This window comes from Heteronotia binoei, chromosome 12 (assembly GCF_032191835.1).
Source record: "Heteronotia binoei isolate CCM8104 ecotype False Entrance Well chromosome 12, APGP_CSIRO_Hbin_v1, whole genome shotgun sequence".
Taxonomy (NCBI): Eukaryota; Metazoa; Chordata; class Lepidosauria; order Squamata; family Gekkonidae; genus Heteronotia; species Heteronotia binoei.
Window position 1 is genome coordinate 79025046 of NC_083234.1, and position 24473 is coordinate 79049518.

Sequence of the window (24473 nt, forward strand, 5' to 3'; positions counted from 1 at the left end):
CCCAACACTCTGTGTCATACAATGGCCAAAAGAACCAGCCACCATCAGCAAGTCCATCAGTGGGGTATCCATCAGTATCAGACCAGAACTAGAAAGACGCCAGGTTCATATCACCACAATACTCATGAAACTCATGGGTAACCTTGGGCAAGTCTCTCTTTCACAGTCAGACTCACAGAGATGGAGGACAAAATGGTGGGTTTGAGCATGTTCATGTGCTTGGAGATAAACTAATTCAAATCCCATTATTCCGTACCATTCTTATTACTGAATTTGAAAATGGACTGCATGCAGGGGTGTCAAAAATGTGGCCCTGGGGCCAAATCAGGCCCTTGGAGGGCTCCTATCAGACCCCTGAGCAACTGGCTGTCATCTTCTCCCACTCTCTTGCTTCCTTTTACATAATAGCTTGCTTTGCAAGGCTTGCTCAGGCACACAGGAACTACAGAGCAAAGTCTCTATTTTCTCCATTGGCTGAGGCTCCTCCCTTGGGAAGGAAGGGGTGAGGGAGAGCTTGCTTTGCCAGGCTCTCTCAATTGTACAGCAGAGCAACTGAGCCAAGCCTCGCTTCCTTCTATTGGCTGAGGCTCTTCCCCCTCCTGGTCCCCTGGGGAAGGAAGGAAAGAGCTAGAGCTTCCTTTACCCAGTTCTCTGGATCCCATGGGAGAGATACAAAGAAAGCACCTTTAAGACCAATAAGTGTTAATATTTTAAGCATATTTTAAGGCAGGGGTGGCCAAGGATAGCTCTCCAGATTTTTTTTGCCTACAACTCCCATCAGCCCCAGCCAGCATGATGGGAGTTGTAGGCAAAAAACATCTGGAGAGCTACCGTTGACCACCCCTGTTTTAAGGGGGTTTTTTATATCTTCAATTGTGTTTGTCTGTGTCCTTTATAAAGTTTATATCTCTGCTACCCAATCTTGAATAGATACACATGACCCAACATGGCTCAGCCCAGCAAGATCTCATTAATGTCAGATCCGGCCCTCATAACAAATGAGTTTGACATTCCTGGACTACAGTTTCTGGAAATCTCAGCGCATTTGGCTAAGAGGGGTGGAAGTAGTTTCCCATAGTACCAGTGGAAGCTAATGAATCATGGAATACGGAATGTGAATGCATTACATCATGGGAATAAAGAAAATGCACCCTCTGACAGAGGAGCTGAACGCAAATCCCATTTCTGCTTCTCTCCCAGGAAGGCATCAGCATCACCGCCAACCTCACTTCCTCCCTCCTCAGTGTTTGCGAGTGGGCCAGGAAGGTCAGCCCTGGGAACGACTCTGATCCCAGCCATGCAGACCTTGTTCTGTACGTGACCAGGTAACAAAGCTGCTTTTATTTATTTATTTATTTATGTATCTATGTGCTTCTTTTATACCCCACCTCCCTCCCCTACGGGAAACCAAAGCAGCTTCCACAGCAGCTTCCCCTCCATTTTATCTTCACAACAACCCTGCAAGGCAGGTTAGACTGAGAGTGTGTGACTGCCCAAAGTCCCCCCAGCAAGCTCCCATGGCAGAGGGGCGATTCAGGACGGGGTCTCCAAGATCCTAGTCCTTCATTGCCTTGGAGCCATGGAAAGGGGAGCACAAGGACAGCTCGACAAAGGGCTCCTGTTGATCACAGCAGAGTGGGCTTTGGTTTCCATGGCCCTGTCCCCTTGGCCAGAACAGGCCCAGTCAAGGCAGGAGAAGCCGGGACAGAACCCGGCAGGCCAAGCAGGGAGCCTTGTGGCATTTGGAGTGAAGGGACTTTGCAGAAGCCAGTGCTAGTTATCGTGACTGTTACAGGTTTGTTATCAAGCAGACTGATAGTTTACCAGCTGTAACCCTTGGGATCTCCATGTGAGGTTTTGAATATTGACATGTTCCGATTAAACTGGCCAAATGCACGCTCTGACAGAGGAGCTGAATGCAAATCCCATTTCTGCTTCTCTCCCAGGAAGGCATCAGCATCACCGCCAACCTCACTTCCTCCCTCCTCACCCTTGTACTGTGTTTGTTCAGCAGATGTTTGCAGATTATACAGAGAGCCAGTGTGATGGCTAAAGTGTTGGACTAGGACCCGAGAAACCCAGGTTCGAATCTCTACTCTGCTCAGGAAGCTTGTTGGGTGACCTTTGGCTAGTCACACCCTGTCCACCTAACCTACCTCACAGGGTGTTTCTTGGGAGGGTAAAATGGAGGAGAGGAGAAGGAGGTCAGCTGCTTTGGGCCCCTGGTGGAGAGAGGGGTGGAGGGGGAAATGAAGCAAATAATTAAACAAACAAATACATGTGTGTGAATGAGCTGGTCTTGGTCAGAGGCGGGGTGTCTTGCCAGCAAAGTATGAGACAAAACTGGTTGTAAGAACCAAAAAGGGAGAGTCCCTGAGTCTTCTTGAGGGCTGCAGGTGCCCAAAGACAAAGGGATCCCTTGTTGGAAAGAGTGAAGGGCCAAAGAGAGGCAGGGGGAAGCCTGCAAGGCAGTTTTTCTTGCAGAAGCACCATAACTGGGTGGAGGGAACTGGCCCCCTCCCATTTCCCAAGAGAATCCTGAAGAGAACCACCGTCCAGCACTGCATCACTCAGCTGGAGGCTGGTTTGCTGCTTTGTGTACACCCCATCCTGGAAATCCATATCCTCCTACAGGAGTCAGCTTTGGGGCAGCTGTTGCCATTCCCCCCCTTCCCATGATCCCTTTGGTGGAGAAAGGAGGCTGTTCCAGCATGGTGTAGTGGTTAAGAGCAGTGGCCTCTAATCTGATTCCCCATTGAAGAAGAAGAAAGACACCCTTTGGGGTAGGTGGGGCTGAGAGAGCTGCTCTTGAGAGAACAACTCTGAGAGAACTGGGACTGACCCAAAATCACCCAGCAGCTGTATTTTGAAGAGCGGGGAATCAAACCTGGTTTTCCCTAATCAGAGTCACTTAACCACTACACCAAAGTGGGACCAATTTCCCACTCATCTTATGCCACTCTCACGTTCATCTTCTCAGTGGGGCTTCCTTCCAGTTTCACACTATCTGCCCCATGGCCGCAGCGTCGGTGTTTTCGCGCAGCAAACAGAAACTGCTAAAAACCAGTTTCTGTTTGCTGTGCAAAAATGCCAACACTTGCTGCAGCCCCAGGGCAGATAGTGTGAAATCGGAAGGAAGCCGTGCTGAGAAATGGAACATGAGAGCCGCGTAAGGTGAGTGGGAAATCGGTCTGGCTCCTCTGCTGGAGCCTGCTGGGTGACCTTGGGCCTATCACAGCTCTCTCTCTTTGCCCCACCGGCCCTGCAAGGTGCCTGTTGTGGGGAGAGGAGGGGAAGGAGATTGGAAGCCACTTTGAGACTCCTGAAAGTAGAGAAAAGCGGGGTATACAAACCAATTGTATTCCTCTTGTGCTTCTTCCCCTGCACACAGATTGATAATACCCCCACTCCGACATCACAAGTGACATTCTCCTCAATTTAGAAAAGTGTGTTTTTAAAATTGTAGCTGCAGAATAAATACACTGGAGGGGAAAACAGTGGTGCATAAGGTGGGCACAGAATTAGAAGCCAAGCTTATGGGCTCGCTGCTTGGAAAATCCGCCACAAGATGTGCCCACGTAGTGAGTCTCTCTCTCCGCTGGCTCAGCACTCTTCCTCTGGGTCTCTTTCTCTTAGGTTTGACCTGGAGTTACCGGATGGGGACAACCAAGTGCGGGGCGTCACCCAGCTGGGCGGGGCCTGCTCCACCCTCTGGAACTGCATCATCACTGAGGACACAGGGTTTGACCTGGGAGCCACCATGGCCCATGAGATCGGGCACAGGTCAGGGGAGGCTTTGCTTGCCCAGGAGGGGCTAATGAACTGCTTAAATAAATGGTAGTCCATCTCTCTGAAGCCTGAAGGAAGCAAGGAAAACTACCCGAGTGTGCAGGGAGCTCCCTCGCCACAGGCAGCTTTCACGTATCCAGAGTGCAACTAATGCGCTCAGGGTAGGTTGCCAGCCTCCAGGTAGGGCCTGGAGACCTCCCACTTTTACAACTGATCTCCAGCTGGCAGAGATCAGCTCCCCTGGAGAAAATGGCTGCTCTGGGGGATGGACTCTATGGTATTGGACCATGCTGAGGCCCCTCCCCTCACCAAACCCCACCCTCTCCCGGATCCACCCCCAAAGTCTCCAGGTATTTTCCAACACAGCCTGGCAACCCTAGTTCAGGGCCTGAGGGGGGGGGGGTCCAGCTGCCAGGGCCTGCGGCCTGCTGCTGACTCCCCTCCCCTCACAGGCCTTTCTTCTGCCTGCTGCCTTGTGAGTGCTCCGCCCACCCACCCCCATGCTCCCAGGTGTACACGCAGCCCAGTGTCATCCGGGAAAGTGCTGTGGGCAGTGCAGATGGCTGTGGGTGTGGGCAGGGGGAGGAGCGATATGGCAGCAGCTGGGGAGACAGACCCATGGGTGAGTGGGTGGGGAGGGAACTCTCTGCCCCAGGAACCCCCAAAAACTGGAACTGGCCCTGAACATATTTTTGCTTTATGACTGAATTTTGTCAGGATTTGGATTATTGGTGTTTTTCCTATTATTTGCTCTGTGCTGGTCTCCACTTGCTACTTGCTAAAAAACGAGGCGGCTTAAAAGCTTAAAAACAGCCATTTAACTTTTTAGCCCTAGTAAATGTCAGCAAGAGCCATTAATGAAGTCAGAAGAAGACACTTGGATTCTATTGGGGGAAGCGGGAGCTTGGAATTCAAGCAGCCAGTCCTGCCATTGGCCCTTCCCAATATTATATTCTTGACTTGTACAAAAATGTGAAATACATGCTGCAGCAAGAATGCACGGGGCATAGACTTCATCTGGATCATCATAGAATCCTAGAGTTGGAAGGGACCCCCAGGGTCATTTAGTCCAACCCCCTGCACAATGCAGGAAAAATTCACAGGATTCTCATTGCTGTCAGATGGCCATCTAGCCTCTGTTTAAAAACAATGCCTCAGGGTCATGGAAGAAGGACATCAGATTGAATGGCCCCAAGGTCTTATCAGGATGCCATCTATCAGGGTGGATTCCTGATTCCAGTTATACAAAGAATGCATTCATCCCGGGTTTCCAAAATTTCAGTGTAGTGGTTAAGTGCACGGACTCTTATCTGGGAGAACCAGGCTTGATTCCCCACTCCTCCGCTTGCAGCAGCTGAAATGGCCTTGGGTCAGCCGTAGCTCTGGCAGAGGTTGTCCTTGAAAGGGCAGCTGCTGTGAGAGCCCTCTCAGCCCCACCCACCTCACAGGGTGTCTGTTATGGGGGGAGAAGATGTAGGAGATTGTGAGCCGCTCTGAGTCTCTGATTCAGAGAGAAGGGCGGGTATAAGTCTGCAGTCTTCTTCTTCTTCATAGATGAGGGGTCCCCAGGGTGGTGCTCAGGGGCGCCCTGGCAGTCCTGGTGCCCACAAAGAGCTTTCAGGAAGTGGGCAGAGCCGGGTGGGGCTTTTGCCCAGCAAGGCTTCTGATTGGCCATAGAAGATTTGATTGGCTGTGCAGATTTTTAAAAGCATTGCTTTGGCACCAGCTGCCACCACAGCACTGAACTGTATTACTGAAGCCACTCTGTGGCCATTATTTGTGGCTTCTAGCCCAGAGAAAAAATATACCACTGTGTCATGAATGCTGCAGAGGCTGTGAGGCTCCAGAGATAAGGCAGCATTAAAATATATATATGCATAATTTTGAGAACCTCAGAGTAAAGGCTTTCGTTGTTTATATGTGCATCTCTTGATATTTATCGAAACGGGAAGTATAATGATTGAAATTCTGTTGAGAACCTACTTTATGTACATTTGGAGAATTCATATTTATACTGCTCTTGAGTGTTGAATATTCTTTACATATTCCTTGGAAGCCTGGAATTGTATTGGAACTTTGTGGTTTGGTCTGTGTATTTTGACCATTGTATTCGTTGGCAACGTTGTGTGTGTTACATTTTGACTTTTTTGTCGTAAGTGTATTTTTCATGTATTTGTGTTATTTAGTATATTGTTTCCATTGAACAGGGGAGATATCTGGTGTTTTCTGGTTGCTTAGTCTTTCTCCCCATCCCTGTTCTTTTATTGAAGCAGATTTCATAAAGCAGATTCTTTAAGCCTCTGGAGTGGCATAACCCCTTCCTTGGGCTCCTAGGGAGCCACTAAATTTGTCTCCTCCCCAGTCTGGGTCCACTCTTCCTGGCAGGAAGAACATGCCCTCAAGTGTTCAGCTGAGGGACTTGGGAAGGTTCAGTCTGGAGAAGAGGAGGTGTGGGGGGGACATGATTGCTCTCTTGAAGAATTTGAAGGGCTGTCCTTTAGAGGAGGGCAGGAAGCCGTTCCTGTTAACGGCAGAGAGGACTCGTAATAATGGGTTTAAATTAAGGACGGGAAGGTACCAGTGGGATATTAGGAAAAACTTTTTCACAGTAAGAGTTGTTCAGCAGTCGGAATCAGCTACCAAGGGAGGTGGTGAGCAGTCTTGAAGCAGCGGCTGGTTGAACATTAGGCTGATCCTGCACTGAGCAGGGGGTTGGACTAGATGGCCTGTGCTTCTCTGAGTGGCAACTGACTCATCTGTGGGTGTGCCAGGCAAGAGAGGAGCAGAGGTGGTTTTCATTGCCTCCTTCCAAGTAGCAACCACAGTCTTCCTTGGTGGTTTCTAGTGTTCCCTCTAATTTTTTTCCTACTGCGTAGAGCCCAGGCTAAGCTGGCCTATCCAGGAATTCTTCGTACATTGAGGGGTTTTTTTAAAGGCCACATAAAAATACCCCTTCCTGTTTCCTCTTCTGTTCCTCTTTCATGTTGCTTGCAGCTTTGGGATCCGGCATGATGGAGAGGGGAACCAGTGCTCCAGGAGTGGACACATTATGGGCTCGGAGGGAGCTCTCAACAGCGTGGACCTAGCGTGGTCTGTGTGTAGCAGAGAGCAGCTCCTTGCCTTTGTCAGGTAAAAGGGCCGGTGTTTGGTCTGTTTGGGTTTCTGCACAGCTGAGAAGAAAGTGTGGGACTTCCTGCCTCAGGATGTAGCAGCAGCCCCATACTGGGAATGGCGGGACCCACACACCCTAATACACCCGTTGTGGTTATGCTGCCCCTCCCAAATCCCCCCTCCCCGTTGCCTCTCTTGTGGTTTCTCCCCAGGGCAGGTGAAGCAGACTGCATGGACGACCTGCCGGCCCTCAAGGGCAGCAGCATCCCAGGAGGGCAGCCCGGCCTGTATTACGGGGTGGACGAGCAGTGCAAGGTGGCCTTTGGCAGCCCAGCCGCTGCCTGCACTTTTGCCAGGCATGACACGGTAGGTGCATCCGGGCCACTCAAAGAGATTTCTGGGGTCCGCTCAACTCAGAGTGACTACATTTTGCATTGTACTTCTGCATCCTTTCTTGGCAGCATCCCTCCCGCTTTCAGAGTGGGATATCATGAGTCTCCATTCCTACTTGTGTCTGACGAAGGAAACTTCGACTCTCGGAAGCTCAAGCCCTGAATCTCTTAAGTGCTCCTGGACTTGAATCCAGCTCTTTGACAGCAGATCAACATGGCTGCCCTCTGAAAGTCACATCTCTGTGGTGGCACTTTAGAATAGTTTGAGTCCTCCACATAAACTGACAGTATAATATTTACAACACCCCTGCAGTGTAGATTAGTGCTATGGCTGGGGGAGTGGTGTGTGGGAGAGGCTTGCTTGAAGCCCCCTTCCCACTGTCTGGGGACCAAATGGCAATCTGGAGGGCAAAGTGGGCAAAGGCAGCTGCTGCAGGTTTTTCCGGCCTCCCCCTCCACTTCCTTACCTGCTGTGTAAGAGAACAGCAAGAGCCCTGCAAATCCAGCATGAGGTATATGATAACTTCCAGGAGAGAAATTTATTTAATCTCAGAGTTGAACAGGATCACCTGGGTCATCTAGTCCAACCCCAAGCCAGGTATAATATCCCCAACAAATAGGTATCCAGTCAGTACTTAAACGCTTCCAACCATGAAGAATGCACCGCCTGTCAGACTTGGAACTTCAAAGTGAAAACGGACCATTCTTTGTTGCAAAATTAATCCATTTATTTGAGAACTAGTAGTCTGGTAAAGATGCAAGTTGAGTTTGATACATTCCAAGGCTAGGCATACTATTTTGTAGGATATATCAAAGGATAAACAATAAAGTCATTCTCACACTCTGAAAGACAGTCGCCCGTTCCCATATCTGCTTATCTCTTTCCCAGGGAAGGAACCCTGCTGGTTACCTTGAGGCATACCATCTTCAAAGGCCTGCTACATTTGCTAGTACTAAATAAGGAATTTCTCACTTGTGGTTAGTAACAGTTACAACAGTGTTTGAAATGCAGATCTTTGCTCTCAGGGTTAGTAAAGGCATACAAAATGGAGTTAGTTAAGGCAAGGAGTAAGACTGGTTCAGAATACATTTCAGTGTAAGTTACAAGGTCTGACACCGCCTTACTAGGGAGACCTTTTGATTTGCCTGGAGACGTTTGGCAAATTTTTGTCATGAAGAAGAAGAACCCTGCTGCAGCACTGTCAGTTATTGAAATCCTTCCTGCCTTTGTGAGGAAGTATGAGCAAGCACACGTGGTCATGGCGCATTTGATTTGCTACTGTGCATCTGAGAATCATTGCTGAATTCTCTGTGGGAGCTGACTCCCACAACTTAGAAACTTTAACTGAGATTGCATAATTGAATATTGATGTTGAACTTTTCAGGGGAAGAGATTCTCATCGTTTGGAGCATTGTATATGTACACTTACTGTCTCTCGTGTTCTATATTTGGTCTTTGACCACAGGCCACTTATGATTCTGTATAATACAGAATATATTTGCACCTTTTTGGACAGTACAGATACGTTTGTTATTAGTACTTGGTTGATGGTTCAGTGCAGTTTCTTGCTTTCTACCTGGAGTTTGGCAACCGTACTGTGCGGCCTGAACAGACTCTGTGTAACAGAAAGGGAGTCTACTCCATTCAAGAGCACTGGCATTTCCCCTGTTTCTCTCCCCTTCTCCCTCCAGGATCTGTGTGGTGTTCTGTCTTGTCACACAAATGCAGCCGACCTGGCTAGCTGTACGCGGCTTCTTGTCCCCCTCCTGGATGGAACTGAATGTGGGGTCAACAAGGTACAGTGGCCCTCTGCTAAGGATACAGAAGGGTGCAGTGGTTGCAGCTAGCAGCGCAACTGGTAGAGCTGCGCTTCTGTAAATGCCAGTGCAGTGCAGCAGGATCAGGCCTTGACAAGGACTCAGCTCAGGTCGAAAGCAAAGAATGAGACCAGGTGGCTGGACTGGGCATCATCACAGGGAAGCAGAGGCTGGTAGCCAGGTGAGAGCTGCAGCCCCTTTGAGGAACAGGAAAAGAGTCTGCAGAAGTAATTGGAGGACTGGCTGAATGTAGGAGGCTGGAAGGAACATGAAGAAGGAAACGCTTCCTTCTTGTTCAGGCCTTGTCCCTGTGCTGGAAGGAAATCATTCAGGCTTCATGTAAGACCATCTGGGTGCCAGGACCTCCCATTGCAGCCTTCAGTGTTACAATCAGCTGGCCAACGCCACCCCATAAGAGCCCCTTTCAAGCAAAGCTCTGCTCAGTTCATTGCCTTAGTAGAGGTGGTGCAAAGCACTTAGGAGCACCCCTCAGTGGGGCTTTCAAGGCAGGAGATGTGCAGAGGTGGTTGGCTGTTGCCCGTCTCTGCATCATGACCCTGGTATTCCTGGGAGTTCACCCATCTGAGGACTAACTAGGTCCGACCCATCTGCTTAGCTTCTAGCCTGGGCCATCCAGGTCAGGGCCCACATTGCCACAATATGCAGCAAAGGCCCGTACCAGTTCATTGAAGAGAGGTCTAGTAACATCTTTTTTTTTTCTTTTACAATAAGTAAAATGGAACTTTGGAGACAGAATATCTCTGCACTTGATGTTAGGGTCTAATTCAGGAAGGCATCTGCCCTTCTGGCTTGCTTGCGAACTTCTACAGCCCAACATGGTGCCCACCAAACACCTTTCCTGGTGCCCACCAAGTGTTTTCAGAAAGTAGGCAGGACCTGGTTATTCTGGAGGTCTTTGCCGTGCCACTCTTAACAACAGGCTCACCTTTGTTCCAGCCCTTGAAAGCAATGTTGTCATTGCTGTTGTTATCCCCAGAAGCGGCTCACTCTTCCCATTCAGCATATTTCTTTGCTGCACTTTTGCACTGTGGTGCTGGTGCCAGGATCGAGCAGACTAGGCTGGAGCCACGCACTGCATCCCTCTGTCCTTCCTCAGTGAGGCCACTGCTGCTGACAGCTCCACTCTCCTCCTTCCAGTGGTGCTTCAAAGGCCGCTGCAGCTCCCTGGGAGACCTGGGTCCCATCACAGCAGTCCACGGGCACTGGTCCAGCTGGACGTCCTTCACGGCCTGCTCCCGCAGCTGCGGGGGAGGAGTCGTGGCCCGAAGACGGCAGTGCAACAGCCCCAGGTGAGGGAGACCTCGGGCGGGGGGGCCAAGGTGGCCTGCTGTTGTTGGGGGCAGGCAGTGAGGCGAAACTGAGAGACAAGTGGCATCCAGGCTCTCTCTGGGGAACCTTCCCTGGAAGCTTCTTGGGGTTCTCAGGCAGGATCAGCAGCAGCAGGGATGGGTCTTTGGATGACAAGCAGCCCACTGTCTTCCCAGGGCTGCCAACTCTGGGTTTGGAAATTCCTAGAGATTTGGTGATGGAACCTGGAGAGAGTGGGGTTTGATGAGGGAAGGGAAGGGAGCTCAGCAGGGTACGACGTCATACGACCACCCTCCAAAGTAACCATTTTCTCCAGGGGAAATGACCTCTGTTATCTGGAGATGAGCTGGAGTTCTAGGTGATCTTCAGGCCTCACCCAGAGATTGGCAACCCTGCATCTTCCCATGCAGTGCGCAAAAATGCAGGCCGAGGCAGGCTGGCCCCTTCAGTTCCCAATGCGCTGCTGCTCTGGAGGGCTGCTGGTGTCCAGGAGCAAGCTGAGTCAAGTCTCAGGGGCTGGTCTGCTCTGACCTGGCTAGAGGGGCCAGGCTGGCTGCTGGGGCTGGACCAGGCAGCCTCGATGGTGGGCCTACCAGTGCTGCAAGGACCATGGGCCTCCCCACACCCCACATCCCCAGTGAGCCCTGCTCCATGCCCAGAAGATGGCAAAAGACCCTCCAGGATCCCTGGCAGAACTAGCCTGGAGAAAAATTGCTTCCTGACCTCAAAGTGGCAACCAGCATTTCCCTGGGCATGTAAGAAAGGGCCATGAGAGTTAAGCCCTGATGCTACCCTTCCTGCCCTCCTTTTCATGATCAGTAATTCACAGGATCCTCATTGCTGCCAGGTGGCCATCCAGCTTCTGTTTAAAAACCTCCAAGGAAGGAGAGCCCACCACCTCCCGAGGAAGCCTGTTCCACTGAGGAACCGCTCTAACGGTCAGGAAGTTCTTCCTAAAATTGAGCCAGAAACTCTTAATTTCAACCTGTAGGTTCTGGTCTGACTTTCTGGGGCAACAGAAAACAATTTTTCACCCTCCTCTATATGACAGCCTTTCAAGTACTTGATATGATGATCATGTCACCTTTCAAATTGTCTCCTTTCGAGGTTAAACATACCAAGCGAGGACTTGGACTCCAGACCTCATGCCATCTTCATTGCCCTCCACTGGACACATTCCAGCTTGTCCATATCCTCCTTAAATTGTGGTGACCAAAACTTAACAAAATACTCTAGGTGAGGTCTAACTAGAACAGATCACTTCATGTGATCTGGACACTATACTTCTGTTAATATGGCCCAAAATTGAATTTTTAGCCACCACATCACACTGCTGGCTCATGTTCAGTGTGTGGTCCACTAAGATGCCTAGATCCATTTCACACACACTGCTGCCAAGAAATGTCTGCCCCATCCTATGAAGATGCACTGGATTTTTCCTACTTATATGCAGAACTTTACATTTATCAGCCTGTCAAGATTATCCTGTATCCTGTCTCTGTAATCTGCTGTGTTTGTGACCCTCCCAATTTAGTATCATCTGCAAATTTAATAAGCATTCCCTCTGTTCCTTCATCCAAATCATTCATAAAGATGTTGAACAAAACAGACACTCCACTTGTCACTCTTCTCCCAGAGGATGAGGAACAATTCACAAGCACTCTTTGAGTGCGGTCTGTCAACCAGTTAAAGATCCTCCTAGCAGTAACAGGATCCAAACCACATTTTACCAACTTGTCAACAAGAATAGTATGTGGAACCTTATCAAAAGACTTACTGAAATCAAGATAAAATAGTATTCCTCTGATCCACAAGATAGTAACTTTCTCAAAAAAGATCAGGTTAGTCTGACATGACTTGTTCTTGAGAAACCCATGCTGGCTCTTAGTAATCACAGCCATCTTTTCTAAATGTTCCAGAACTGACTGCCTGACAATTTGTTGTAAAACTCTTCCAGGTACAGACATCAAGCTGACAGGTCCTCCTTTTTCCCTTTTTTTTTTAAAATTACCATTTATTGTAAAATACATCATACACTATACACTGAAGCATAAGGAACATATTAGCTTCTTTACATCATTTTCCATCTTTTAGCAATCTCTAGGACATACAATTTTTACATTAAATTTATTAATATTCGAGAATATCTTCATTTATCTATCTTATTGTATTAGCTAAACATCTATTTCCTAATTCAACTTAAAACCTTCATCCATTTATATAATGGTTCCCAGGTTGCTTTACATTCCTGCATGTTACCCTCCTTCAATTTAACAATTAAAAAATCCATTTCTGCAGCCTCCAATAATTTTTTGAGAAATTCCTCCCTATTGAGGATCTCCTGATTTTTCCAGTACCTGGCATATATAAATCTAGCTGCTGTTACAGCATGGAGTAAAAATCTCATAGTTAATTTTGGCAAACTTTGGGCACATATTTAACAAATACAACTCAGGTGAAAACTTAAGATTCATTTTCAATATTTTCTGAATCCAACTATTTACCTGACCCCAATATTTTCTAGCCTTCTCACATTGCCACTAACAGTAATAGAAAGTGTCCTTTACCTTTTTACATTTCCAACACTTATTTGTTATGTTCGGGAACATTTTTGACAATCTCTCTGGAGTGATATACCATCGATATATCATCTTTTAAATGTTTTCTTTATAGGAGACTGCTTTTGTAATTTTTATATTCTCTTTCCATAATTTCTCCCATTCTATCAAGTCTATATTATGTCCAATGTCCTGCATCCATTTTATCATATTATCTTTAACAGTTTCATCTTGCATTTTCTCACTCAACAAAAAATTATAAATGTTTGAAATCAATTTCTCATTATTTCCAAAAATTATCATATCAAAGTCATTCATTTCCCCCCCGAATCCTAGTTCCTTATCATTTTTATATCTGGATGTGACTTGCATTTTGGTCCACCAATCTAGACTCCTATTTTCCTCTATTTTCAAATTATTCTTATTGTCTAATAACGTTTCATATGTATTTACTTCTTCCCGTCTATATACATTGGGATGCACCAAAGCTTCTACTGGGGATTCCCACTTTGGTGTAACTTTATAGAATTGCATTCTAATTTCTGTCCAGATTTTATATACTGATTTTCTAATTTCATGTCTAAGAAATTGACTATTTTTGCTTGGGTGTCTATACCAAATGTAGGAATGTCAGCCGCTAGATAAATCTGCTCCTTCCAAAATCAAAAGTCTTTTATTCTCTAGTACCATCCACTCTCTTGCCCACACCAAAATACATGCTTTGTAATATATTTGCCATTCTGGCAATGCAAATCCCCCTCTTTGCTTAACATCTTGCAAAACCTTCAATTTAATTCTGGGTCTTTTATTTTGCCATATAAAATTAGCCACAATTTTATTTAACTGTTTAAAAAGGGTTGCTGGTATCATAATAGGAATTGTTTGGCACACAAATAAAATTCTAGGTAATATGTTCATCTTTATCGTTGCGATTCTACCTAACAACGATAATTGTAGATCTTGCCATCTCTCTAAGTCCATTTTTATCTCTTTCAACATCTTGTCATAATTATCCTTCTTCAAGGTTTTCAAATCCGATCTTAAATTAATTCCTAAATATTTAACTTTTTTCCCACATCCAAATCCAGATTTTCCCTCTAATTTATCAATTTGTTCCTTAGTCATGTTTTTTGCCAAAAATTTCATTTTCTGATAATTCACTTTAAAACCTGCAACTTCTCCAAACTGTTTTAACCTTTCTTTCAAATTATCAATTGAGTTGACCGGGTCCTCCAATATAAACAACAGGTCATCAGCAAATGCTTGAACTTTATAGCTTTTCCCCTTGATTTTGGTCCCTTTTATCTCTCGATCTCTCTGAATAGGATCGATTAAATATTCTAATGTTAACACAAATAATAAAGGGGAAAGAGGACATCCTTGTCTAGTACCTTGTTCAATATTTATTAGCTCTGATAGTTCCCCGTTAACATTTATTCTAGCTTTTTGTTTGTATAGATAACTTTAACCGGGCTTTCAAAGTATTCTCCACACCCAATATCTTTTAAACATTTTATCATAAATTCCCAATTGACATTATCAAATGCCTTTTCCGCACCCAGCATGATACAAGCCATTTGTTTATCTGGATTTTCCCGATAAAATTCCAAAATATTTAAAATAATTCTTATATTCTGTTTGAATTGTCTTTTTGGAATAAATCCGGACTGGTCTTTGTGTATCACCTCTGGGATAACAACATTTGCCTGCCTCCAGTCTTCTGGCAACCTACCTGTTCTCCAAGAATTCTCAAAAATAATGGACAGAGGCGCAGAAATTAGATCCACAGGTTCTTTTAGAACCCTCGGATACCGTTCATCTGGCCCCAAGGCTTAGTTTCATTTAAAGAAACTAGGTGTTTATGTACTACCCCCATGCTGATCCTAGGCTGCAACTTCCTACTCTTATCATATGTTCTGTTTTTGCCATGTTGAGCACCATTTCCCTCACAAGAGAAGACTGAGGAAAAGTAGGAATTGAGTAGTTCTGCCCTCTCTTCATTACCTGTTATAATTTCACTTTCTTGCCCTCGCAATGGGCCTACCATATCCTTGCTCTTTTTCTTACTCTGAACATAAGAAAAGAACCCTCTTTTGTTGTTTTTAGCATCTTTGGTCAGCCTAAGCTCATACTGAGCTTTAGCTTTCCTAACTTTTTCTCTACAAGCACTGATGATTTGCTTATATTCACCCTTGATTATAAGGCCCTCCTTCCATTTCCTAAATGAGTCTTTTTATTTCTCAAGTCTTTAGAGAGCTGTTTATGGAGCCACTTCATCTTCTTTAAGCTTTTTCCATTTTTTCTTCTCATAGGAATCATCTGTAATTGTGCTTTCAGTATTTAACTTTTAAGAAACTCCCAGCCCTCTTGAACTCCCTTCTTCTTAAGTATTTCTGACCATGGGATTTTATCCAGCATCACTCTAAGTTTGTCAAAATTTGCTTTCCTGGAGTCCAACCTATATGTCTGCGTATGTACAGCTTTTCCCTTCCCCAAGACCATAAATTCCAAAATCACATGGTCACTACTCCCCAGGGTGCCCATTACTTTCACCTCATCAACCAGTTCTTCCCTGTTGATGAGAATCAGGTCCAAGATAGCCAATCCTCTTGTTCCCCTCTCTACTTTCTGGGAAATGAAGTTGTCAGCAAGGCAAGTCAGGAATTTATTTGAGCTTTCATTTTTAGCAGAGTTGGACTTCCACGAGATGTCCGGGTAATTGAAATCTCTCATGACCACTGTATCCCATCTTTTTGAGAACTTTGCAGTCCATTGTAGGAGTATCTCATCTAAGGCCTGGCTTGGTGGTCTATAGCAGACTCCTATTATAACATCACTATTATTTCTTACTACTTTTATTTTTACCCAGAGACTCTCAACTGAGCTGTCATGCTCAGATTCACATATTTCCTCACAAGTATATACCTCCTTCACATATAATGCTTCATCTCTGCCTTTCCTAACTTGTCTGTCCTTTTAAATAAATTGTACCCTTCAGTCTTAATATTCCAATTGTGAGTGTGATCCCCCCCAAGTTTCAGTAAGGCCTATCAGGTCTGCTTCCTGTATCAGGACTTCCAGTTCCTCCTCCTTGTTTCCCATACTCGGTGCATTAGTGTAGAGACATTAGAATCTATGTTTTATGCACCCTGAGGTTTTTGTTCCCTTACACACCTGCGAGTTAATGTTACCTAGCACATATGCCATTCCCTGCAAAACTTTAGCCTTATTGCTAGTGATTGGCAAATTTGTTCAGTTCCCAGGATTCTTTAGAGGAAGCCGTCACAGTTCCGTTGGCCTTGCAGGGTCCTTTGAAAGCCAGACCATGGCAGGTGGTCCTCTGCCCCCCATCCCCAGGTAGGCTTGTCAATCCCCAGGTCCCAGTGGGGGTTCTTCCACTTTCCCAGGCTCCTTCCCACCCCCAGTCAGCTGGCCGGCGGGGGGAAGCCCCGCCCCCAGAAGATCATGTGCCTTTGGAGGCTTCAGTCTCCGATTGAAAGGCTTCCTCTTGGGATGGTGTGTCTGTGTTACTTTGACGAAGTTGGCAGCAACTCGTGAGTAGAGATGCCGCCCTGAGACACTTCGGTGAGAAGGGCGGGATATAAGTCCACTAAATAAATAAATAAATAAATAAATAAATGCCAGAGTCGCCAGAAATGGGGGGGAGGGAAACGTTTGCTGAGCACTTCATTATTCCCTATCTGGAGATAGATTCTCATAGGGTATAATGGGGAATTGATCTAGAGGTTTCAGGGGCTCTGAGGGAGCTGTGTTTTGAGGTAGAGGCACCAAATTTTCAGTATAGCATCTAAGTGCCTCTCCCCAAAATACCCCCCAAGTTTCAAAACGATTGGGCCAGGGGGTCCAATTCTATGAACCCCAAAAGAAGGTGCCCCATCCTTCATTATTTCCTATGGAAGGAAGACATTTAAAAAGGTGTGCTGCCCCTTTAAATGTGATGGCCAGAACTCCCTTGGAGTTCAATTATGCTTGTCACACCCTTGTTCCTGGCTCCGCCTCCAATGTCTCCTGGTTCCACCCCCAAAGTCTCCTGGCTCCACCCCCAAAGCCCCCAGATATTTCTTGAATTGGACTTGGCAACATCACCCCCAGGAGACCAGCCTGTGCTTTCTCAATGTTAAAATGAAATGAAATAAAGAGACGGGCTGAGTGACTCTGCTGCCCTTCTTGCACCTCATCTCACAGTGCGGACTCTGACATGTGTTTGGTGTCCAAGATGGTGTGCTTGGGGAGTGGGGAGGTATCTTTTGTGCTCTGATGGCAGCCTCATGAGAGCCCTCAGGGTCTGGGTCACTCTGTCCTTTCCTTCCAGGCCTGCTTTTGGCGGACATCCGTGTGAAGGGGAAGCCTTTCAAGCTGAGATGTGTAACACCCAGGTAAGGTGACCTTTTCCCAACTGCCACATGCCTTGTTTCAAAAGTCCAGGTGGGTTTCAGTTTGTCAGCACTGCACCTCCCTTGTATGGGCAGTAAATTGTCTTCTGGAATTCCTTCAGCTGGTGAATCTGTCTGGTTCAGATCTGCTGAAGTTTCTGAGTTTTTACTTTCCAGTTCACAGTCTGTAGGAAATGTCTCAAGATTACAAGGAAAGATTCTACAGATTTTCCTTTGACATTGGCTTGTGGCCACCATCAGCCTTCTCTGCACCACTGTAGGGATTTTGATGACTCAAGAAAAAGTAGATTGTTGCTATATCACTATAGTGTTATAATGCTGTAGTGTTGTAACACTAGTATATTCTAATAGCAATATTGGTCCCCATCTGCAGATAGCCAAATCTTGTTAGTTGTTAAGGTGCTACCGGACTCTTGTTCTCAACCACTAATAAAGAATGCAAGCTGCACTGCACTTTCCCCCTCCCACCATCTGTAAAAAATGGAAAGGGGGTGTCTCTGCCTTGCTCTCTCTGGCTCTTTCTCTCCGTCTCTGAAGAAGAAGAAGAAGTATGCAGGTATACAAAACTGTGTACCTGGAATAAAACGCTGTTGGTCTGCTGCCATAGGATGCCTTTTCCCCCTTTCTCTCTCTGGCTTTTCCCCTCTACCTCCCTCTCCAGAATAGGAGGGGGAGGAGCCCTCAGCCAATTGAGGGAAGGCTTTCTCTGACTCTTTCCCTCCTCCCTCCCTCAGCCAATCGAGGGAAGGCTTTTTTTCTCTCCTCTAAGAAACAGGAAATAAGAAAGACTGGACAAAAGAGCTGCAATGCAAAAACAGGAAGGAGGAAGCAGCAGAGGGCGTTGCTTGGTGGGCTGGATTGGGGGTTTCAAAGAGATGCCATTCTGAGTGTGGATTGGGGGTTTCAAAGAGATGCCATTCTGAGTGTGGATTGGGGGTTTCAAAGAGATGCTATTCTGAGTGTGGGTTTGGCTTGTCTGCCCCTTCTGTAGCCCTGTCGGACGACCCAGCTGGATTTCATGGAGGAACAATGCGCTGCAACAGATGTGAAGCCCCTTTACCTCAGCCTAGAATTTCCATCTTTTTACAAGTGGATTTCAGCTGCTAATTATGCCAAAGGTAACCCAGGATAGTGGCATGAATGAGAGAGTGCATCCCCCCCCCTAGACTGTGCATGCGTGTAAACTCTTTGCACAGAGTCCTCCGTGCACATGAGGCTTTGCCAAAAGATAGGGCCCTGCCCCTCTAACCTTGCAGGCATTATTTCAAAAGCTCAGGAAGCCATGCCAGGAAGGGCAGGACAGTGAGAGATCGAGGGGAAGGAGAGGCAAGCCTTTGAGTTTGGGTGAATGCTAGGATTCCAGCCCGGCATTGCTGCTAAGACTGGCATTCCTGTATTCCTGTATTTTAAAGACAAAGGATACCCCATTAAGGCCATTCTGCTCCTTTAAGGCTCCCAGATGGAACTTGCTGGCCCTTCTGCTTACCAGCCCACGGAGCAGGGAGAATTATGGGCTGTTCCATACAGGATCCTTGACACAACACGTCATTCAGTTTGCCACAAAGTGGTCCATGCCAATGGCTTGGTGGTGGTGGAGAGTGCTGCCAAGTCACAGCTAATTCACAGCGGCCCTGTAGGGTTTCCAAGGCAAGAGAGGAGCAGAGGTGGTTGCCATGGCGTGCCTCTGCATAGTGACCCTGGGCTTCCTGGGGGTTCTCCCCTCCAAGGACTAACCAGAGCTGGTCTTTCTTTGGTTCTGACATCGGCTAGCCTGGACCATCCAGGTCAAGGCAAGAGACATTCAGAGCAGTGTTCCCTCTAAGCTGAACCAGTGTGAGCTAGCTCACAGCTTTCTAGCCTTCAGCTCACACATTTTTCTCTTCGCTCAGGAAAAATGGCCCCAGTGCAAACTAATGTATGCAATAGCTCACAAAGTAGAATTTTTGCTCACCAGCAGGAACATTGGTTCAGAGTGGCTGGCCATTGCCTGCCTCTGCGTGGTGACCCTGGGCTTCCTGGGTGGTCTCCCGTCCAGATAACAACCCAGACTGACCCTGCTTAGCTTCTGAGATCTAACTAGATTGGGTTGGCCTGAGCCACCCAGGTCAGGGCACCAGCGGCTCAGGTGGCTTCAGATAGGATTTGGACACAACAGTGCAGGAGGATGGATGTGTTGACAGCTCTTAACCACGAATGGCTGGATGGCACCTCCATGCTCAGAGGCAGTGCATCTGTGGGATCAGCAGGGAAGGCTCCCTCCCCTGTGCCCGGCCTCTGTGCTTTCAGGTGCCCCTGCCTGGCCATTCTCAGTACAAAACATGGAGGTCAGGCAGGCTGTTCGTCTGTCCCAGCAAGGCCATCTGCAGTGGGTGTTCCACTGGTGGCTTGTGGAAGCAGGAGGGCTTCCCTAAGATGTGGAAGGATGTGTTTCCTGCTCTAGCGACCCTGCCCTTCACATTCGCCTCCTCTCCCCTCAGGAGATCTGCTGTGCAAACATGTGTGCAGGGCCCGTGGGAAGAACTTCATGACGAGTCGAGGGGAGCAGTTCATCGATGGGACGAGGTGTGGGCGGAGCGCCTGGGGAGATGGAGAGGTGCTCAGGCTGTGTGCAGCAGGCGCCTGCATGGTAAGGGAGACGGCCTTTCAGAGGCAAGACATGAGAGGACTCTGGTGGCCCCTCTCAGACTTGAAATGTTGATTCCAGCATTGGCCTGAGCTGGAGTCTGAGCTCACTTCTTCAGATTCTGTGATGAGGAAACCAGGGGAAGGGAAGGGGGAAAGAAGGGCTTGGTGTGAATTCCATGATAAATCTTCCAAGTCACACCTCTTGCATGGAATGGGAATGATAGAGGGGCTGGCACTGGTGTGACTTCTCTGTGCAGTCTCTCCCCCCCCCCCCCCCATACACACACTTCCCCAGGGAACTTTTCACTTACTGAGTGAGTGAGAGCCAGTTTGGTGTAGTGGTTAAGTGCGAGGACTCTTATCTGGGAGAACCGGGTTTGATTCCCCACTCCTCTACTTGCCTTGGGTCAGCCATAGCCCTGGCAGAGGTTGTCCTTGAAAGGGCAGCTGCTGTGAGAGTCCTCTCAACCCCACCCACCTCACAGGGTGTCTGTTGTGGGGGAGGAAGGTAAAGGAGATTGTGAGCCGCTCTGAGACTCTTCGGAGTGGAGGGCGGGATATAAATCCAATGTCTTGTTCTTCTTCTACTGGTTGGTGTTAAAACTAGGGAGTCCCTAACAAGGGTTTCCGCCTGCGGTCACCTTGGGATTCTGAATACAATGTGGTGGACATGGAATAGGTGCTGCAGGAGGCAGAGCCAACCACAAAATGGCTGCCACAACTTACAATTCAGCTGTACCGTGAAGAGCCTTGTGCTGTGATGGCAGCAGCTGCCAAAGCCCTGTTTTAAAAAATCTGGGCAACCAATCCCATGGCCAGTCAAAAATCTTGCTGGGCAAAAGGCCCACCTGGCCCTGCCCACTCTCTGGAAATAATTGGTGGATGTCAGGAAAGGTGGTGGTAGATGCTCTGGTGCCTCCAGGCTCCATGTTGGGGACTGGGTTGGAAGAGGAGACTTTGCAGTGTGGTGTTTGTGCTGCAACTGGGCATTGTTTCCTTGCTGTGTCCCGTCATAAGGCCCTGTCAGTCCCAGGAGCACTTTAAGCCAGTTGTTCTTTGTGTTGGTTCAGGCTTTTGGGTGTGATGGCAAGATGGATTCTGGGAAGAAGATGGACGCCTGCAGGGTGTGCGGTGGAGGCAACTCTACTTGTTTCGGCGTGAAGGGCTCCTACACTGGAGGGGCAGCCAGAGGTATCCTAGAGGTCCCCCTTCTCTTGTCTTCCATCATCTCCTGTTCGGCTTCTTGTGGAAATGCCTCTCTTATCAGCACTCTTTGCCTTTTTGACACCCTTTATATGGAATTAGATGGAGCAAAAAAGAAAAACCAAGTGGCAGGGGTGGGTTACACAAAGGCCAAGTAGGAAAAGAGGCGGAAACTGTGAGTCAAAAGGGGGCGGCAGCAGAATTGGGTGGCATTCCACCCCTGTTTCAGACATGACCAGATGCATGATATTTTGAAGTGGAGATCCTTTGGCAGAGTGATAACAGCAAGGGGAAACAGTTGACTCAAACCCCTTGGTTTGTGTTGTGTGAACAGTCCCCTGTGCAAGCACCAGCCGTTTCCGACTCTGGGGTGACGTTGCTCTCACAACATTTTCAGACTTTTCCTGGGGTGGTTTGCCATTGCCTTCCCCAGTCATCTACGCTTTCCCCCCAGCAAGCTGGGTACTGGCACAGTAACAAAGTCTTCTTCAGTCTCTGCTTTTCTCTTCCCACATCTTCATGGTATGAATGTGACCATATCTCCTCTCTATTTTCCCCTTCCCAGAATATGTTACCTTCCTGGTGCTTTCTCGTAACACTACCACAGTCCATGTGATCAACCGGAAACCGCTCTTCACTCACCTGGGTAAGTGCAGCGGTGGAGGGCAGGCTCATCAGGGAATTGGTGCTCATGCACTGCTACCATTCAGTGCAATGGGGCTCGTATAGCAGATCCTCCCTCTAAGAAAAGAAAGTGACTGGGAGTGGCAGATCTCATGTCAGGCAGCTTTTCCCAGCCAGTTGCACTAAGTTCTGCACTAACATTCTTTTATTCCCAGCAAGTTCCATAGACAGAGGAATGATGAGACATGACCCTTGTTTGATTCTAGCTGTGAAGATCCACAGGCGGTATGTGGTGGCTGGCTCCGGCAGTATTTCTTTGAATGTCACGTACCCCTCTGTCCTGGAGGACAACCGGCTAGAATACAAGGTCTTTCTTACAGAGGACAACCTGCCTGCCTTGGAGGAATTTCGCATGGATGGACCACTGCAGGACGATGTAGAGATCCAGGTAACAGAGAGAGGGGTGAGGCCTCCCAGGTGGAGGCCATGCTGAGCAGAGATCTCGAAGTAGGCAGAATCAGCCCAGGAAACATCAGATGGGCAAAGCTGGCTTGACTGGGCCAGTGATCGGCTCCTCCTTCCAATCCAAACATTTATTATGGCAGAAGCCAGCAGTAATAACAGTTCACAACAATAGCAATTGATGAGAAAATGAAAACAAAATCTGAGCTATAAAAAGGATAAAATCCAGTATTAGTAAAAACAAGTTACAATATATCTTCCTTCAGAGGAGAGGTTAGATAACTGGAGGTAAAAGGTAAAGGTAGTCCCCTGTGCAAGCACTGAGTCATTGCCAACCCATGGGGTGACGTCAGATCATGATGTTTTCTTGGCAAACTTTTTACGGGGTGGCTTGCCATTGCCTTCCCCGGTCATACTTTGGAGGTGTTGTTGTTGCTGTTCAGTCGCACAGTCAAGTCCGACTCTTTGCGACCCCATGGACAAAGTCACGCCAGGCCCTCCTGTCTTCCACCAGCCTCCGAAGTCTGCTCAAATTGGTGGTTGTGACATCAGTTAGGGCTATGCAAACACGTTCCTGCTTCTCCAGGCCAGAATCCAGGCTGGCCTTGTTTCTTAGGGCCGGAATAAACATTATATAGTGGGTTACACAGAGCGAGTCAACAAATCAACAAAATAGGACATTAGGATTGGAGAAGTCTGGAACCAGCCAGGAATCTAAGAGACAAAACCAAAGCATAGCATAAGTATTAACATGACTCATGAAGCAATGCAAAAATTATGTAATAGGATCCTACATTTTTTTTTGCCTTCGAGTGGCAGCTGCCCTGCAGGGTTTTCAAGACAAGAGATGTTCAAGGAGGGCTGCCTGGCTCTGCAGAGTGACCCTGGCCTTCCTTGGTGGTCTCCCATCCAAACACTAGCCAGGGCTGACCCTGCTGAGCTTCCGAGATCTGATGAGATCAGCTAACTTGAGCTATCCAGTCAGGGGTCCCACTTGCCGAATACACAGGACCTCTTGCTGGAAGGTTAATTATCGGGCGACACCAAAGCAACTATTACCCCCACCTGTCCCTGAATCATCTGGAAGAGCTTCTTTCGGGCTTCTTCTCCCTCCAGGTTTATAGGAGATACGGGAAGGAATATGGGAACATCACCAGCCCAGACATCGTCTTCAGCTACTTTCAACCCCATGAAAAACAGGAATTCATGTGGGTTTCCCAGCCCAGGCCCTGCTCTGTGAGCTGTGGGGAAGGTAAGGTGCCATGTCTATTGCCCCAGGAAAGGGGGGATTACATGCAGGGAAAATACAGCTTTCAAAGGAATCCTGGGAGCTGTAGTTTTGTGAGGGTTGTACAAGATCCCCGGAAGTCCACAGGATTCATATTGTCAGCAGTGGCTCAGCAAAGAACACCACCTGAGGATGCCCCCCCCCCCAATGGCTGCAACCCTCCCTGGGGCATCATGCAGGAGCAAAAGCAGGTGACCCCCTCACTTCCCCTCAGACATACTGGGGATTGAGGGAGGGAGGAGCGTCTGGTGCTGGGGGAAGGGGGGAGTGGAGGCAGAGGAGGCTGCCCCCTCACCCACTGCCTGAGGCCCCCACCTTGCCTTGCCTCAGTTGTGAGCACAACAGATAAACAGGCTGGGAACTGATTCACTGAGAGGGAGGGAGACATCATGGAGGGGAACCTTCCCTCCTCCAAGTAGCCTTCCCCAGTCTAAGGAACTTCCCCCCAAATTGAGGATTGATGGATATGTGTTAGTTACTATAGCAGAGGTGCACAGTCATTGAAGCGGGTGTTGCATTTAGTCAAGGCCGGCTCGCCCACTAGGCAAACTAGGCAGGTAGATTCAGTTCACAACCATGTTGTTGAAAGGAGAAAGAAGAGTCTGATCTGTTTTATTTTATTTCATTCATTTATTTCATCATCCCTGTCTCCTCCTTTTTATCCTCACAACTCTGTGAGGTGGGTGAGGCTGAGAGTGTCTGAGAGCACTGGACTTGCCCAACCAATTTCCATGAAAAAGACAATGGCAGCACAATATACAGAATGGAGATATGCCAAAAATATTGTGCAGAAAACAACTCTTAAATAGTTTGTACAAATTAAGTATATTATGAAAAGCATACAAAAGTTATCATACAT

At 47.6% G+C, this 24473-nt stretch overlaps 1 protein-coding gene across 1 annotated transcript in view; it reads left to right on the forward strand.

The window, feature by feature from the left end:
* ADAMTS13 (ADAM metallopeptidase with thrombospondin type 1 motif 13) overlaps positions 1–24473 on the forward strand; it is a 64436-nt gene that overhangs the window by 10329 nt on the left and 29634 nt on the right. The window contains exons 8-20 of the mRNA XM_060250652.1: positions 1201–1325; positions 3637–3783; positions 6784–6918; positions 7113–7266; positions 8985–9089; positions 10269–10420; positions 17331–17394; positions 18404–18530; positions 19890–20038; positions 21108–21228; positions 21806–21886; positions 22131–22312; positions 23443–23578. Coding sequence (XP_060106635.1) covers positions 1201–1325; positions 3637–3783; positions 6784–6918; positions 7113–7266; positions 8985–9089; positions 10269–10420; positions 17331–17394; positions 18404–18530; positions 19890–20038; positions 21108–21228; positions 21806–21886; positions 22131–22312; positions 23443–23578 — 1678 coding nt within the window. The remainder of the gene's footprint in view (positions 1–1200; positions 1326–3636; positions 3784–6783; positions 6919–7112; positions 7267–8984; positions 9090–10268; positions 10421–17330; positions 17395–18403; positions 18531–19889; positions 20039–21107; positions 21229–21805; positions 21887–22130; positions 22313–23442; positions 23579–24473) is intronic.